Source organism: Cicer arietinum, chromosome 2 (genome assembly GCF_000331145.2).
Source record: "Cicer arietinum cultivar CDC Frontier isolate Library 1 chromosome 2, Cicar.CDCFrontier_v2.0, whole genome shotgun sequence".
NCBI classification, from domain to species: Eukaryota; Viridiplantae; Streptophyta; class Magnoliopsida; order Fabales; family Fabaceae; genus Cicer; species Cicer arietinum.
This window is the reverse complement of record NC_021161.2, coordinates 50,592,635-50,609,500: the sequence shown is the minus strand read 5'-3', so window position 1 is coordinate 50,609,500 and position 16,866 is coordinate 50,592,635. Positions and strand designations below refer to the sequence as shown.

At 31.1% G+C, this 16,866-nt stretch overlaps 2 protein-coding genes and 1 long non-coding RNA gene across 5 annotated transcripts in view; 2 read left to right on the top strand and 1 right to left on the bottom strand.

Moving 5' to 3' along the window:
- LOC101500294 (glucose-6-phosphate/phosphate translocator 1, chloroplastic) overlaps window positions 1–2,996 on the bottom strand; it is an 11,791-nt gene extending 8,795 nt beyond the window's left edge. The window contains exons 1-3 of the mRNA XM_004491329.1: window positions 2,505–2,996; window positions 2,163–2,389; window positions 1,713–1,786 (exon numbers count right to left, since the gene is read on the bottom strand). Of these exons, the coding sequence (XP_004491386.1) occupies window positions 1,713–1,786; window positions 2,163–2,389; window positions 2,505–2,996 (793 nt within the window). The remainder of the gene's footprint in view (window positions 1–1,712; window positions 1,787–2,162; window positions 2,390–2,504) is intronic.
- A 1,125-nt stretch (window positions 2,997–4,121) lies between these two features.
- Window positions 4,122–8,074, top strand: LOC101489488 (uncharacterized). Of its 2 annotated transcripts, none has more exons than XM_004491302.4 (2): window positions 4,122–5,071; window positions 7,754–8,074. In XM_004491302.4, exon 1 carries the CDS (start codon window positions 4,221–4,223, stop codon window positions 5,064–5,066), a length of 846 nt encoding a protein of 281 aa, XP_004491359.1. In that variant the 5' UTR covers window positions 4,122–4,220; the 3' UTR covers window positions 5,067–5,071; window positions 7,754–8,074. The 2 variants fall into 2 exon arrangements, with proteins under 2 accessions (XP_004491359.1, XP_004491358.1); XM_004491301.4 differs by having other exon boundaries at window positions 4,124–5,085.
- Window positions 8,075–10,170: 2,096 nt separating this feature from the next.
- On the top strand, window positions 10,171–12,438 carry LOC113785434 (uncharacterized). 2 transcript variants are annotated; one of them, XR_003471503.2, is made up of 2 exons: window positions 10,171–11,151; window positions 11,879–12,438. It is a non-coding gene; the product is annotated as an uncharacterized lncRNA (long non-coding RNA). The 2 variants fall into 2 exon arrangements; XR_012161962.1 differs by having other exon boundaries at window positions 11,688–12,438.
- The last annotated feature ends 4,428 nt before the right edge of the window (window positions 12,439–16,866 follow it).

Here is a 16,866-nt window from a genome sequence, read left to right as displayed (position 1 = left end):
TATATATATATAAACTAATGACATATTTAGGTAAGAAAAATAGGTAGGTTGTTTCTTCTCTCACCGTTAATGTTTTTAATAAAAATACATATTTAGATTAATCAATCTGAATATATAAAATACATCATTAAATTAATAAATTTGAATAAAATTTAAGGATCGAGAAGATTTGAAAGTGAAAAAATAAATTTTCAAATAGGTAAGAAAATTATGGACCCAAGGACGACTTTCTTTGGCTCACAGCCCACCTAGGTTGGATTTTCTAGCTAATTAGTAAACTTCAATGAATTTTGTCCAAACTGACAAAGGCCCACCAAAATTTTCGTAACAATAATAGGAAAGTTAGATTTTGTACTCCCTCAATTAGACGTATATCTCCTAAATTATTAAAAATTCAAAATTATTCCTTTAATTTCTAATCAGTAAATGGTAAAAAAAAAAAAATAAGTTAATCTAAAATCTGACCTCCTCAATCAAATATCCTGCAAGTAAAATTTTTCTTCTAAAAATCTGGTAAGTAAAATTTTTTGCCTAAAATTTTGGGAAGTAAAATTTTTCGTCTAAAAATCCAGTATACAATTTATAGTTACCGAAAATTTCATTTTTAAAATTTTCGATTATACAATTTGTTTATTGGAAATTTCGCCAACAAATTTCCAGTACATTATTTATACTATCGAAAAATTGTGCCTTGGTAGTTAATTTTATAATACCAGAAATTTCAAATTTTTGAAATTTCCGGTAGTTACTTTTACTCAATCAGAAATTTCAAAAATCCGGTATATATATTTATTTTTAAAATTTTTGAAATTGTCATATCATGGGCAAGAGAGATTGACCGACAAAATCGAGTAACTGTTATCATTACTCGTTCTGGTCCTCACTGGAAAAAATTACAACAAAAAAAAAAACACTATTCCAGAAAATTCAATGAGAAATGAATTTTTTTATAGTTTTAAGTCAATACCGAAAATTTCAAAAAATGAAATTTCCGGGAGTTTCACCCGAAAATTTGAAATTTTCGATATTGAAAATAAACTATCAGAAATTTCAAATTTCCGAATAAAACTCCAAGAAATTTCAAAAATGAAATTTCCAGTATTGAAAATTTAGTTCCTTCTAAAATTTCCGGTAAAGAAATACAAATTGTAGGGGTATAATAATACTTTTTAATTTTTACAGTTTACTTAAGACTATTTTAAGTATTTCAAACTTAAATTTTTTAAATGGAAAGTATAGAGTTAATTAGGGTATAAAATCCAACTTTCCAATAATAGCCACACTTTGCAATTTGTTGTTTAGTAGTTCACAAATGCATATTTTCTCAATGATATTCTAATATATTTAAATTATTAGTAAATGATAATTTAAGAGGTTATATGATACCATGTATAATTCAGTAATCAATAGAGATAATTAGATTTTAAATATTTAATTTTTAAATTTAATGTATAAACACTTACACGTCCAAGTAATAAAAATAGCTTATTATGACATATAAGTAAACTGCTATCAACTTTTTTCAACATGTTCTTTATGATAGTTTATGAACACTCATACGTAAATAGTTCAAACACTTTTTTTCTTGCATTATGTATAGTTTATGAACATTGTATATGTTTTGATTTCTCTTTAACTAGTGTGTGATATAGCCAAAGGGCATGTTAGCTTTTAACAAAATATGCATAGCAATAGCATCAGATTGAGAAAACATTCCTTCATGCCTTTTTTCAAAAAGATGTTACGGAATACGAATGCCAAATTTGATATCATAGCGCCCATAAAAGGAAGCATGCAGTTGTGAAATCAAAGTCAGGAGGGAGTGACTGAATCTTTGCAGGAAAAAAAATTAAAAAATATGAGAAATATATTTCATCAAAACCACCACTAATGCCATATGCAATGCACCCAAGTATAGGATTGTAAATCATCCTTTGCAATTGTGGTTGAACTAATGCATGATTTGTGAAAACAAGTGTACTGATATATTGCTAAAAAGAGGGGATATTTGTGATGTGATATTAACTTCGTTCGATTCAATAACTTAGCATCAAATTCTCCTTTTTGAGTTGAAATTAAATTTCACAACAAGCCAGTTTATCCTCCTATCTTCAACTTTCTATTATGTTTTTTTGTCAAAATAAATAAAAGTAGCTTCTTTACCTGTCATGTTGAAATTGAGCTCTGTAAGAGCAGCAAGTCCGCATCCACCGATGATTGGAATCAAAGACAGATAGACTGGCACCGGAAAATTCTCACCCAAAAGAAATCTTGAAACCAATACACTGAAAGCAGGCTCTCCACTCTTTATAATATGAGTGAATGACACTGCAACTTTTGACATGCTAACTGTTGCTGCTACATGTCCTATTGTATGTGCAACAGCCACCTTGAAGGGGAAAAAAAACAGTAAACACTATGATCCATATCCATTTATAAAAGTAAAAAGGAAAAATCATAAACTATTTTTTTCTGAGGAAACAAACAAAAACAAATTTACTTACAGGGAACAAAGTCTTCCAAAACTGAAGATCAGTGTTAGGTGCCTCAGCTATCCTAGTGGCCCATGAAATCAACATCATAAGAGACGCACATGCAAGTGAGAGAGTTGAAGTAAGCCAAGGGTAAGGGTAAGCATTCAAAACCTTCTTGTTATAAACATTGAAAACCACATTCAAAGCCCACCATGTTGCAAAGTATATCCCAATTTTCACCTTCTTAGCAGCCTCTGCTGTAGCACCAACACCTTCAACTTCTGATCTATCTGCTTCATAAGCTTCACATGTTACAAGATCACTTCTTTCAACTCTCACTGACCCAATAAAATTCTCAACACCAACACAAGAAAGGTGAAGTGGCTTTTGCACTGAAACAATGCATCTCTGAGGTTTTTCTCTTGATATAAAAGGCACAATGGAGTGTGAGTGACCCTTTTTCTGGAGAACAACATTGGAACCTATGATCGACATACTAGGTTGTTTGACAGAGGAGATCATCATGATCAATGATGGGGTCATTGGGGTGGATAGAATTAAACTAAAAATCTATAGATGGTCAATTTTAAACTATCAAATTGGTTCATGTGTACATGAAATACCGCATCATCCTATTTTACTTTTAGATTTAACAGAAGAATGGGTATGATAGACACTATTTTACTCTTTCATAAAATTACTAAATTGACAGATAATTACAAAATCTTGAACTAACTAATTTGTTCACAGGTTCTCCTGCTATAGTTGTTGGTGTATATTATAACACATATATTTAAATTTTAAAATATATAACATAAAATAAACAATTATTTACTTTATACGCATGAAATTATATTAATGATGCTCTATTTCTTTTGAGAATTAGTCAGATACATATTTGTGCTATCGCTCGGATCCGAATTTTTACTATTATTAATAGGCTGCATTTTTAAAGATTGCGTTTAAAAAAATAAATAATCTAGAATGCAAATACTAAAAAAACTATCCAAATAATTTACTTAATTTAAAGAATTAATAAAACAAAATATAAAACTCTATTGGTTAGAATAATATGTTATTACCAATTATTTTCATTTTTGTGATATAATTGTGAAAAAAAGTTTGTAAGATACAAAATAAAAAGCTACCACGTCAATGGAAAAATTAAATTGTTTTGAAAAGATAAATTTGATTCAAAGCGCACATAACGATCTAAGAGTCATATTACTACAGAATCACCCATTGATTTTAAATACATGAACAATATTGTGACGATTAACCAATGAAAACTAAAACTTAATTACATCCCCTGCAACAAAGTTGTTTGAGGCACAAAAATTTATCCATCTAAAGAAATTTTTTGTTCTCTCAAATCCATGGGCAGTTATTAGAACATAAAAAGTTACCCTTTGTCCATTTTCACAATATAAATTAAGTCTATCAAAATGTTTGTGGTTGATGTAGTGACCAAATATATTGTTATAGTGAAAATTTAAAGTAATCTCGAGATTTTCATTTAGCTGAAATAATTTATTGGGCCTTGGCCCGCTTTCTTTATTATGGACCGTATATAGAGGAAGCTGAGTGGGTGGGTTAAACCTAACGTGTTCGGGTCACCCGAAATTTTCATCGAGTTCTAAACTCTCATTTCTCGTATATTTATCTAAAACCCTAGAATCATACTCAGTCACTCAAACTTCTTCTTCTTCGTAGAATTAGGGTTTGAGAATCAACAAAATAGTAACAATGTCGATGTCTAAGAGTTCCAAAATGCTTCAATACATCAACTACCGCATGAGAGTAACAATTCAAGACGGTCGTCAACTAGTTGGAAAATTCATGGCCTTCGATCGCCATATGAATCTCGTCCTCGGTGACTGTGAAGAGTTTCGCAAGCTTCCACCGGCAAAGGGAAAGAAAACCACCGATGGCGAACGTGAAGATCGCCGTACACTCGGACTCGTCCTCCTCCGTGGCGAAGAGGTTATTTCCATGACTGTCGAAGGTCCTCCACCTCCTGAAGAGTCTCGTTCCAAGGCTGTTAATGCCGCTGCATTGGCTGGTCCTGGAATTGGTCGTGCCGCCGGGAGAGGTATTCCTCCAGCTCCCGTTATTCAAGCTCAACCTGGTCTCTCCGGTCCGGTTCGTGGTGTTGGTGGACCTGCTCCTGGTATGATGCAGCCGCAGATCTCGCGCCCACCACAGCTTAACGCGCCGCCGGGTTCGTATCCTGGTGGAGCTCCGATTATGCGTCCGCCTGGTCAGATGCCATATCCTGGACAAGGTCCGCCGCCAATGGCGAGGGGTCCTCCTCCGCCTATGCCGCCTGGACAATTTGCTCCTCCAAGACCTGGTGGTCCTCCGCCGCAATTCTCTATGCCGCCTCCTCAGTATGGACAGAGACCAATGGGCCCACCTCCTCCTGGACAGATGGTGAGAGGACCTCCTGCTCCTCCTCGCCCTGGAATGCAAGCTCCGCCGCCTCGTCCTGGAATGCCTCCTCCTCCTGGAAGTGGTGTTCCTGTTTACGGTCCACCTCGACCTGGAATGCCACCTCCACCAAATGCTCCAAATCAACAACAGCAACAGTAAAAATGGTAAAATGGATTTGGTATGTTTGTTTCTGTTGCTGAAATGGATGATGATAACGTGTCTGTGTTTGTTTAGCTATCTTTCTCTTTAAGTGTAGAACAAGTCTCTTCTTTCCTCATTTTATGCTTTGAGTTACTGAATTGGATTTGTACATTGAGTTCCTGCTCTTTTCTTGATTGTGTTCAGCTGTATTTTGATGAGTAGAAATGTTACAAGAGTGTAGCATATGTTAATGCAATCCTAACTTGTTTTGATTGAGTGATTTAGACCTATAAGTTCAATCTTGTTTCAATTTTTCCTTTGCATACTGTTCTGCTAAATTTTGATGTTGTATGTTGGTTTTAACTTGTAAACATGGAGTTAAAATGGTTTCATGTGAGTTGGCTTAAATGTAGTATGATTCTGCAATCTTTATTATATATATATATAGTTTTTCCCCGATTGGAATTAACATATTCTTTTCCGTTTTTGTACCCGGAATTTACCTTATAAATTTAACTTAGCATATGTAGAAGAGTGGAACAAACCGAGTTTTAAAAATTATGGAAAATAGACATATTTTAACCCTTGCACCATATGTAGAATATCAGTTTGGTATTAAGGGAAGTCTTCAGTGTTTTTACTCAATATATTGTATTGATGCTGTTTGATAATTTTTTGTCTATGCACAAGTGAAGTATTTAAGACTATGAATGAACATGTTGATAATATATTAATCTTATTGCAGTTAGACTAATTGAAAGATTTGTCAGTGCAGTTTTCATGTCTAATTTGATTTCCACATTGTTGAAATTTATATCCTAGTAAAGGGTTTAACTTTGATTGAAATTCAACTAGATTTGCTAATATTAGTCAATCTAAACCCGATTTTGGTAGAGTTAGCAAAGATGGGCGAATTTCAATTGAATTTAAACTTCAATTCTTTTTTGATAAGTAATGCACTATGCAACTTATTAAGGATAAGGAAATCAAGAATCTAAAAATAAAATAAAGGTTTAGGTGTGTCTAGGTACTGGACTGCACTTAAGAGTACATCGTAGCAAGTGTAATCCTTTGCACAAATTTTGTTATGGTACATATTACTGATGCATTTATCATCTTTAAGTGCACTAATACAGAGGGAGAGTTTAATTAGTTATATAAGCCTTTAGGTGAAGCTACCCTTAATAGGGTTACTGTGATGGATTGAAGATTAAGTATACTTACCTGACTCTGATCTTAAAAATATTCTCTTTGTCAAACAATGATCTCTTTTTTCTCTCATTTTCAGCCTACTTTTTTGCATTTGATTTGTTCTATAATTTGTGTGAAACAGTGTGATTTTTGTATTAACTTTGTTCTTGTTCCACTGTCGAGTTACTTTGGTATTGAGATTACTTCTCTGTAGAAAATCAGTGTTTATGTTGGCCGTGAATTCATCTGTGAATTATTTATTCTTTGCATATAATTGTGCATGGAAAACCTGCATGTAAAGGGGGTTTGGAAGGTTGTGTAGGTATCATAAGAATCTTGGGAAATATTTGGATTCTCTAGTGTTACGTGTATAGTCATCGATGTACAATTGTAAGGGATTTTCTAGTATAGATAGACAACAGGGTTGTGTTTGGATTTGAAGCCTGGAGGTTGTCCTATTAATTTGATAGAAGTCTCTAATTAAATACGGGTTTTCTGTGGCATGTAGATGTTGCAGCAGCATTTATGTCATCACTCCTACAAAATGTTAAAATCATTGTTCTGCTATCCTGCATAGTAGAACCGTGCATACATATAAATCTGTATATTTGTGTGTATGACATCAAGGGATAAAGTCTTTTTTATGTTAGAGTGAAATGAGTAAGTTACAATCATTGTATCAAATCAGAATAGTTAAGACATGAACATAATGTCATCTGAGTATCTGACCATTAAATAACTTAATCTTCACTTCTGTCATAAAAACGGTCCTCTCACTATATGGGCCTGGTATGTACTCCCTCTGTTCCTATTTTTAAACAAACTCGAGTCAATAAAAGTTGATGTATTTGGTCTCAAATATAGACTAAATACATCAACTTTTGTTGACCCATTAATATATCAACAACAAATAACAAATTTGGTTTTTTCAGCCATAGTATTTTCTTTCAGGAATATGGTCTGTGAACCAGGGAGCTTTTTTCAACTGCTTGGTTTCGTTATGAGTTTTTATAATCATCCCCTCCCCTTGTGCTAATGGTTTTCAGACCTTGAGGATAGGATGTTTGCTACAAGGGCAAGCTTATTTATTGTTCCATGATGGTTAGGATGAGGATGAATCTTATTGAGAATTTAAAATTGGCAATAATATGACATGGCATTGATTCTATTTTTTGTTAAATTAATAAGCTTTTGTACATTTAAGGAAATCTGATGAATTTGAGACTACGATACAGTAAATTATTGTAAGAGGACGATGATGAGTCCTCACTCAACCAGCAATATATCTTATTCCCCGAAGTACAAAAGACTAAATGACTCCACTCATTGTCCATTGAGTAATAGTAATTGTAAAATTTAACATAGCTGTAGTACAGTTGTACCCAATACCTTGAGTCTCTAGTATATGCTTGTCCTACTTCATCTTTTAGTAGCCTTTATTTTTCTTGATTGATCTGTTTGTAGCTCACATATCTATTGTTTACTGTTTTCTAAATACATTCAAATTGTGTCAGGTTTCTTCTTGCTGGAGCTTTGAAGATATGCACGTCGGAATTTTTATAACAGCTCGTACCTTGGAAGTAATTGTTGCTTGTACAACCTTGAATCATTATCTTATTAGGGTTTTCTTTATGTCGTGATGAGAATGTTATATTGGAACAACATTTGTGTTATGGAGGAAGTTATTGTACTGCAACTATGAGCATTAAACATGTAAATCGGCTGTGTAGATTGTTTGCAGAATGCCGGATCGCATAATTAGCATACTGATTTCTAAATTTAGGGCATGTTTTCTTAAAACTTTTGGGCCATATAACGATATTATCATTTTTGAATTGTTCCTTCAGTATTCTTTTTATTTGAGCACCGTTCTGAGTATATAATTTAGTTATTTTCAAGAATTATTTGTTATGAAATGAGTTTGATGCTGCCTATTTTGTCCGTTTTGTTTGTCATAAATTAGAATTGAATTGAAGTATAATGTTATATAAACCAAATTCTCATGCCGTCTATATATCATTGAATTAATTTGAAATGCGTTTTTAAGTAGATTTCCAGTTTATACCAGCTGAAGACTAAAAACAAGCTGAATCTATGACACGCCATATTTTAGGCTTAGCCTTGACTTTTTTTATTGGTTAGACTCACATCTTACAAATCTTAGTAAATTACATTTTGTTTGTTTGATTAAATTTAAGATGAGAATCGAGTTTTATTCCAAGAATGAGAAGACTTTAATATTCAACGATCATCTATAAACATATTTACATTTGACTCCTCAAATGATATTAGTGGACTCAAATATGCAACCTAAGAATCTAAAAGTTTAAATTTTAACATTACACCAAACAAATGAAGTTGTAGAAAATTGAATGGAGTTTTATAAAATCAAGTTATGTATTGACAAACCTTAATTGATTTTGGCATAAAGGAAATAAATGATACTGATTACATGATTTTATTTCTTTTTGGAAAATTCAAATTTAAAGTTATATAAAATTATTTTTTTATTCTGAAAATATGTGAATAATCACTCTATTTGGGTAAAACTGAAATGTTGGAGATGCAATTTTGAGAAAAAGAGGAAAACAATATTGTGTCAGGTGAGAATGGAAAAATGAAGATTCGGGAATAGAGAGTAAATATGTGTATATAGAGAGAGAATCTTATATAATTTATCTCTAAATTAACAATGTTGTATATTTAATAGTAATTTCAAATCATTAACGTCTTAAAAAAATAAGTTTCAGAATTGAATTTTGAGATTCTTTTAAAAAACTTGTGAAATAGGTGGCTAAATCTCAAATTTAGAAACAAGAAGATCAAAATTCTATTTTAGTTAAAATTGATAGACTAAAAGTGCATTTAAGCCGAAAATAAAGTTTGATACACTTGTCATTATAATAAATCTATAAATGAATTTTTTTAATCCATTGGTTTCAAGGAGAATGGTCCCTAGTAATCTAAAATTTGATCGCGAAATAAGTAAAATTTAATTGAAAATTATTTGTCTAAATTTAAACTCAAATTTCGTCATTAACAAAAACTTATTATCACTTAGTAAGCAATTTGTTATCAAGCTTTATTATTGGGGATAACAAAAACATCTGGAAATACTCAAAGTTTCGTATATTTGAAGCGAGTTTTCAAGAAATTGCTATTGATTGGTTGGAAGGTAATGTTGTTTTAGGAAAAATTATATTCGTTGATACCAGATTCAAAAGAATAATTCACCGTTCAAGGCAACATAAAAAGATTATCGTAATCGATTAATTAACATGTTGGTTAACCGTATTATAAAACACGGAAAATATATATTATATATCTATGATACATAATGTCTAACAAAAAATCCAAAATACCCATTTTTTAATTCCGACGCGTAAAATTTTTGAAGGTATTAATGACAATAGTTTATGATTCAAATTTCTTCTTACTTTTCCCTTTTCTTTGGTTTCATTTCAAATTTCAAACCCTTAAAAGTAATTGCCTCCTTTTTTGCTCCCTTTCAAATTTAAAACTTAAAATAATTCTCTCTTTTTTGGTTCCTTTCAAATTTCAAACTCTTAAAATAATTTCCTTTTCTTTCTCCTCAAATCAATTTCAAACTATAAATTTCAAATTATTATATATTTATGATACATAATTTCTAACAAAAAAATCCAAAATATCAATTTTTTAATTCCGACACATAAATATTTTGAAGGTAATAATGACAATGGTTTATGATTCAAATTTCTTCTTACTTTTCCCTCTTCTTTGGTTTCATTTCAAATTTCAAACCCTTAAAAATAATTCCCTCCTTTTTTGCTCCCTTTCAAATTTCAAACTTAAAATAATTCCCTCTTTTTTTTTACTCCTTTCAAATTTCAAACTCTTAAAATAATTCCATACTCTTTCTCCGCAAATCAATTTCAAACTATAAATTTCATCTTTCTCATCCTTTCTCCACTTCTTTCATCTTCTATGAACCGCACATTTCTTTCTTCTTACTCCTGCTTCTCATTTCACTTTCATTTTTACTTCTTACCCAAACCTTATCTTCTTTACAAAAGATTTTCACTCACTAGGTCAAAAACTGAATATAATTAAAATACATTAATAGTTTAGTTTAGTTTAGTTCAGTTCTTGATAACCACTTTAATAAAAATTGGTTACTTTTCGAATCAGTTTTAGATTAATTTTGAATCGATTTGAAACTGGTTTATAAATAAAAATTAATTTAATATTTTGAATATGTTTTTAGTAAAAATTGATTTTGAACTAGTCTTTCAAAATAAAATTCAAAATTCTTTTGACAAAAGATTTTCGTGAATTTTTATTTATCTTTTCCAAGAAAAATATATGTAAAATATTTCTCGATAAATAAAAATTGAAATAAAAAGTTTAGAAATAAAATTTCGAAAAAAGATTTTCAAAATTCTTTTGACAAAAAAATTTCGATTTTTTTCCAAGAAAAAAATAGTTTCGATTTTTCTGAGAATAAAGTGATTTTAATTTTTTATTTTATTTTTTGCAACAAACAGATTTCGATATTTTTCTAAAGAAAACAATTTTAAAAATTTTTCCAAGAACATAATATTAGTTGAGGTAAAAAATGTTTCAAATTTATTCAATTAATTTTTAAATTAAGTTTAATTAAGGGATTGATTTTAAATATGTGGTTTAATATTTGAACCATTTATTTAATTTGGTTTTTTTTTATTAAATTCAATTTATATTAACCATATAATTTGATGATAGTTAAAGATTTCTGCAATCCTATCGTATCAGAGTATATGGAAGTCACATATTACAAATAATAATACTTAGCCACATCTATCCTATGATTTCATGGTTGTGTGATTTGATTTTTGCTGTGACAACAGTATAAGGTGCAGGATGGATAGATATCGGAAACAATGATAACATTGTAAGTATTGATAAGTATCACGCCAATCTTGCCGAAAAAAATTACTTTCTAGTTGATTCATATTTATGGTTTGTTCTTACTACATTTTTTTTTCAACATATTTAGTTAACTTTATGTTTGAATATAAGTGTTTGTTATAAATGCTAAATTATTAATAATAACAATTAAGAGTAATTAGTAATTATATTTTGACATGAAATAAAAAAAAAACTTTTTTTATATATAATTAATAAAAAATCAATTATAATTTCTTATTTTACCTAAGGAAAAATCGTAGTAAACAAAATACGAAAAATAACTTAGAAAAAATCGCGTTTTTTAACTTTACCCAGGACTAACCATGGAAAAGAATTTTAAAAATATTAAAAAATTTATAACATATTTACTAACGACTTTTCCGTAGGTAAAACATAATTTACTTACGGATTCAAATCCGTGGATAAATTTCCATAGGTATATTAATGTTTTCTTGTAGTGAGTATCATCTTTAATAAACTAAAGATTACTTTTTTTTTTCTTTCTTCTTATAATTATAGAGTGAGTAAGTAAACTCTAGAGCGGTATGCAGCAAACATTTGAGTGAGTAAGCAAATATTTGTGAAAAAAAGAAAGTGTCAAGAACGTCTCTCTTGTGTGCTTCTCCAAAGTATTTTTGAAAGGTATATTGTTTGCATTTTTTTTTCCTATAATCAAGACTCATCTCAATAACACTTCTTTTATATTTCAGATGGAAAAAATAAATAAAAATCAACCGCTTGAATCCTTTGTTGTTGATGTTTTTGCTGATGTTCTTTATGTTGCTACTGTTGTTGATGCTACTGATGATGATGTTGCTGATGCTGCTGCTGCTGATGTTGCATTGTTTGACCGTCTACCATGGGAATGCACCCATGAGATATGGGCCAAACTTCTTTTCGATAGTCTTTTCGGCATCTTTCAATGGAAGGGGAACTTCTGGATATTAGTTTTAGGAAGTTCCATTTCAAACAGGGTCTCATTATTATGAATGAGGAAGGTGAGATTGAAACAAGAACCTATTACATGCTTGAAAACTTTTTCAACGGGCTGAATTCAAACTTTCTTCACTGCAATTTCTTCCTGTCAAGTCCCACCCGTAATTTTGTCTGTGGATCGGACAAAAAATTTATGGAACTTCGATTTGCCATAGCTAACAAGTGCGACGGAATGTTGTGCGTGTTCAAAAATATAATTAAAAATTCCGTTATGTTGTGCAACTAAATCACATCAGAGTATATGGAGGTGACAAATGAAAAATGCTTAAAGTGACATCTCTTCTATGATTTTATTTCTGTTGGATTTGATTTCTGTTGTGACAACGAACATAAACACTATAAGGTTGTGAGGATTTACAAAGAAAAGAATAACATTACTCAAGTGGAAATATCAATTGATCGGAAACAACGATACCATTATACGTATTGATAATTATCCTGCGGAGAGAATTTATTTTCTTCTTGTTGGTTACGGAGTCAATTAAGATTTTCTTTAAACATTTGCAATCACTTTTCGAAAAATCTCCACCAAAATTTTTGTTTGTGAATCAGACAAAAAGTTTATGGAACTTCCATTTGCAGTAGCTAACTCGTGGGACGAAATGTTGTGTATGTTCAATGATATAATTAAAGATTTTGTTATGTTGTGCAATGTTTGATCGTCTACAACGCGAATAAAAAAAACTATATCCACTTAAGTATAATCTTTAATAAACCAAATATTACTTTTTTTTCTTCTTATAAATATAATTGAAACAAGAGGGATAGTAAATAAACTTTCACAGACACACTCATTCACAATATTAGTGCAAATATGACCAAAAGAAAAATACATTAAAAAAGAAAATGCACAAAAAAACACCTCTTCGAGTTATTATTAGTTGGGGAACATATTTGATACTAAGTTTTCGATTTTAGCCTAGCCTAGAGTGGTATGCAAGTTAATATTTGAGAGAGAAAAAAACAAATTACGTTTGTGAAAAAAATAAAGTAATAAAACATTTGTTAAGAACTTCTCTATGTTGTGCTTATGTGAAGTGTTTTTGAAAGGAATATGATTTACATTTTTATTTTCTTCCGATAATCAAGAATCATATAACACTTATTTTATATTTCAAATAGAAGAACAAAATGAAAATCAACTGGTTGAATCCTTTGTTGTTGATGTTCTTGATGTTGTAGATGTTGTTGAAGTTGCTACTGATGTTCTTGATGCTTTAAATGATGTTGTTTCTGGGATAGATGTTATTGATGTTGCTGTTGATCTTATTGCAATGTTTGACCATGTACCACAGAAATGCACTTGTGAGATGTAAGTCAAATTTCCTCTTGATAGACTTTCCCCTTACGTTTCACATAGACGAAAGAGGGAACTTATGTATATTAGTTTTAAGAAGTTCCGTTTCAAGCATGCATGCGTGCGGCTCTTTATTATTAACGAGGAAGGTGAGATGGAACCAAGAACTCATCACATGCTAACAAAACTTTTTTGACGGGGTCAATGCAAAATTTTCTTCAAACATTTGCAATCCCTTTTCGACAAATCTCCACTATAAATTTTGTTTATGGATAAGCCAAAAAGTTTAGGGAATTTCCATTTGTAGTAGCTAAATCGTGCGAAGGAATGTTGTGCATGTTCAATGATATAGTTAAATATTATGTTATGTTGTGCAACCTTATCACATAAGAGTATTTGAAGGTTACAAATTACAAACAACAATATTTAAAGCCGCCTCTATCCTATGATTTCATTGATATTGGATTTAGTTTCTGATGTGATAACAATGTAAGGTGTTGAGGATTTACAAAGTAATAAATAATGTTATTCAAGGAGAGTGGAGTGTGCTATTTTCCATTATTCTTCCTATTGATTACAAAAATCTAAGCCATATCTACCACTGCTCCCCCATGACAAATGATTCTGTTATTCTATATAACCTCTATACGAACACTTTCTTTCACTATCGACATGAAGCTGCTTTACAAAAATACATTCTTAGTTGCCCTCCACATCATTTATATTCAGTAATTCCACACACTCTTAGTTTAGTCTTGCTCAAAGATGCCCTTCAAATTGAAAACCTTGTAGTTCTAAGGTGTGAGAAGAGGGATGAGCAAGCTCTTATGATGCTGGAAGAGGAGAATATGTGATTGCAGTAAACAAATTATGCACTTTTGATAAGGTTAGTTTTAAAATTTATATTCTGTTTATTATTATTATTGTCTGAGTGGAATTCAAATTGAATTTCAAAAGGGAAAATGAAGAACAACTCATTTAAATTGGCTAGGTGAATAGAAGTATATATAGGTGAAAGTGACTAATCTGTTTGTCTCCTTTACAATGCAAAATATATTGATTTCAAATTGGCTGGTTGATTTAGTTCTAATTAAGTTAGCAGTCCATGATTGAGTCCATGCATAATGAGTGAATTTGAATCATGACCTAGGTACAATGGATGCTTGAGTTAGAATACTATAATGTAATTTAATCTATGTAAGGGGATTTAAATTAAAAAACGTAATTTGAAATATGTGATTTTTAATAAAACTTTGTTTTGTGATTTGAAATATGCAGTTAAGCACACCCCACACCTCACACTAATAAGCAATCATTACATAATATACAAACATTTGCTGCTACTCGACCTATAGGTAGCAGGGGAACTGCTGCTCTTTGTGTGTTTGTGTTTGTGTCTGTGGATCAGACAAATATTTATGGAACTTCAATTTTCCATACCTAACTCGTGCGGCGGAATGTTGTGCATTTTCAAAAATATAATTAAAAATTATGTTATGCTGTGCAACCCTATAACATTAGAGTATATGGAGGTGACAAATGAAAAATGCTTAAAGTAACATCTCTTCTATGATTTTATTTATGTTGGATTTGATTTCTGTTGTGACAACGAACATAAACAATATAAGGTTGTGAGGATTTACAAAGAAGAGAATAATATTACTCAAGTGAAAATATGCATTGTTGGAACCTCAGGATGGATCGATATTGGAAACAACGATACCATTGTACGTATTGATATTTAGTTAACTTTATGTTTGAATATAAATGTTTGTTATAAAGGCTAAATTATTAATAATAACAATTAAGAGTAATTAGTAATTATATTTTCACATGAAATAAAAATAAAAAAAAACTATATCCCCTTACGTATCATCTTTAATAAACTAAAGGTTACTTTGTTTTTTTTTTTTTGTCTTTCTTCTTATAATTATAGAGTGAGTAAGTAAACTCTAGAGCGGTACGCAACAAACATTTGAGTGAGTAAGCAAAAATTTGTGAAAAAAAGAAAGTGTCAAGAACGTCTCTCTCGTGTGCTTCTCTAAAGTGTTTTTGAAAGGTATATTGTTTGCATCTTTTTTTCCCTATAATCAAGACTCATCTCAATAACACTTCTTTTATATTTCAGATGGAAAAAATAAATAAAAATCAACCGTTTGAATCCTTTGTTGTTGATGTTTCTTCTGATGTTCTTGATGTAGCTACTACTGATGATGCTATTGATGATGATGTTGTTGATGCTGCTGTTGCTGATGTTGCATTGTTTGACAGTCTACCATGGGAATGCACCCATGAGATATTGGCCAAACTTCCTCTCGAGAGTCTTTTCGGCATCCTCTGCGTTTCAAAGAGATAGAAGGGGGAACTTCTGGATATTTGTTTTAGGAAGTTCCATTTCAAACAGGGTCTCATTATTATTAATGAGGAATGTGAGATGGAAACAATAACCTATCACATGCTTGAAAACTTTTTCAACGGGCTGAATTCAAACTTTCTTCAGACATTTGCAATCCCTTCCTATCAAGTCCCCACCCGTAATTTTGTCTGTGGATCGGACAAAAAATTTATGGAACTTCGATTTTCCATAGCTAACACGTGCGACAGAATGTTGTGCGTGTTCAAAAATATAATTAAAAATTCCGTTATGTTGTGCAACCCAATCACATCAAAGTATATGGAGGTGACAAATGAAAAATGCTTAACGTGACATCTCTTCTATGATTTTATTTCTGTTGTGAGAACGAACTTAAACACTATAAGGTTGTGAGGATTTACAAAGAAAAGAATAACATTACTCAAGTGGAAATATCAATTGATCGGAAAACAACGATACCATTATACGTATTGATAATTATCCTGCCTTTCTTGCGGAGAGAATTTATTTTCTTCTTGTTTTTTTTTTTTATAATTATAAATGAAACAAGAGTGACAAAGTAAACTTAGACTGGTACGCAAGTAAACATTAGAGGGGGAGAAGAAAACAAATTATATATGTGAAAAAAAGAAAGTGTCAAAATCGTGTGCTTCTGCAAATTCTTTTTGAAAGGTATGTTGTTTACGTTCTTTCTTTTCTTCTTATAATCAAAGACTATCTCAGTAACACTTCTTTCATACTTCAGATGGAAGAACCAAATGAAAATCAACCGCTTCAATCTTCTGTTGTTAATGTTTCTACTGATGATGTTGATGTTGCTACTGATGCTACTGATGATGATGTTGTTGCTGATATTGCATTGTTTGACCGTCTACCAAGGGAATGCACCCACGAGATATGGGCCAAACTTCCTCTCGAGAGTCTTTTCGGCATCCTCTGTGTTTCAAAGAGATGGAAGGGGGAACTTCTAGATATTAGTTTTAGGAAGTTCCATTTCAAACAGTGTCTCATTATTATGAATGAGGAATGTG

Coding starts and splice junctions, on each gene's coding strand:
- LOC101489488 (XM_004491302.4), top strand. CDS start 4,221: ATGTCGATGTCTAAGAGTTCCAAAATGCTTCAATACATCAACTACCGC.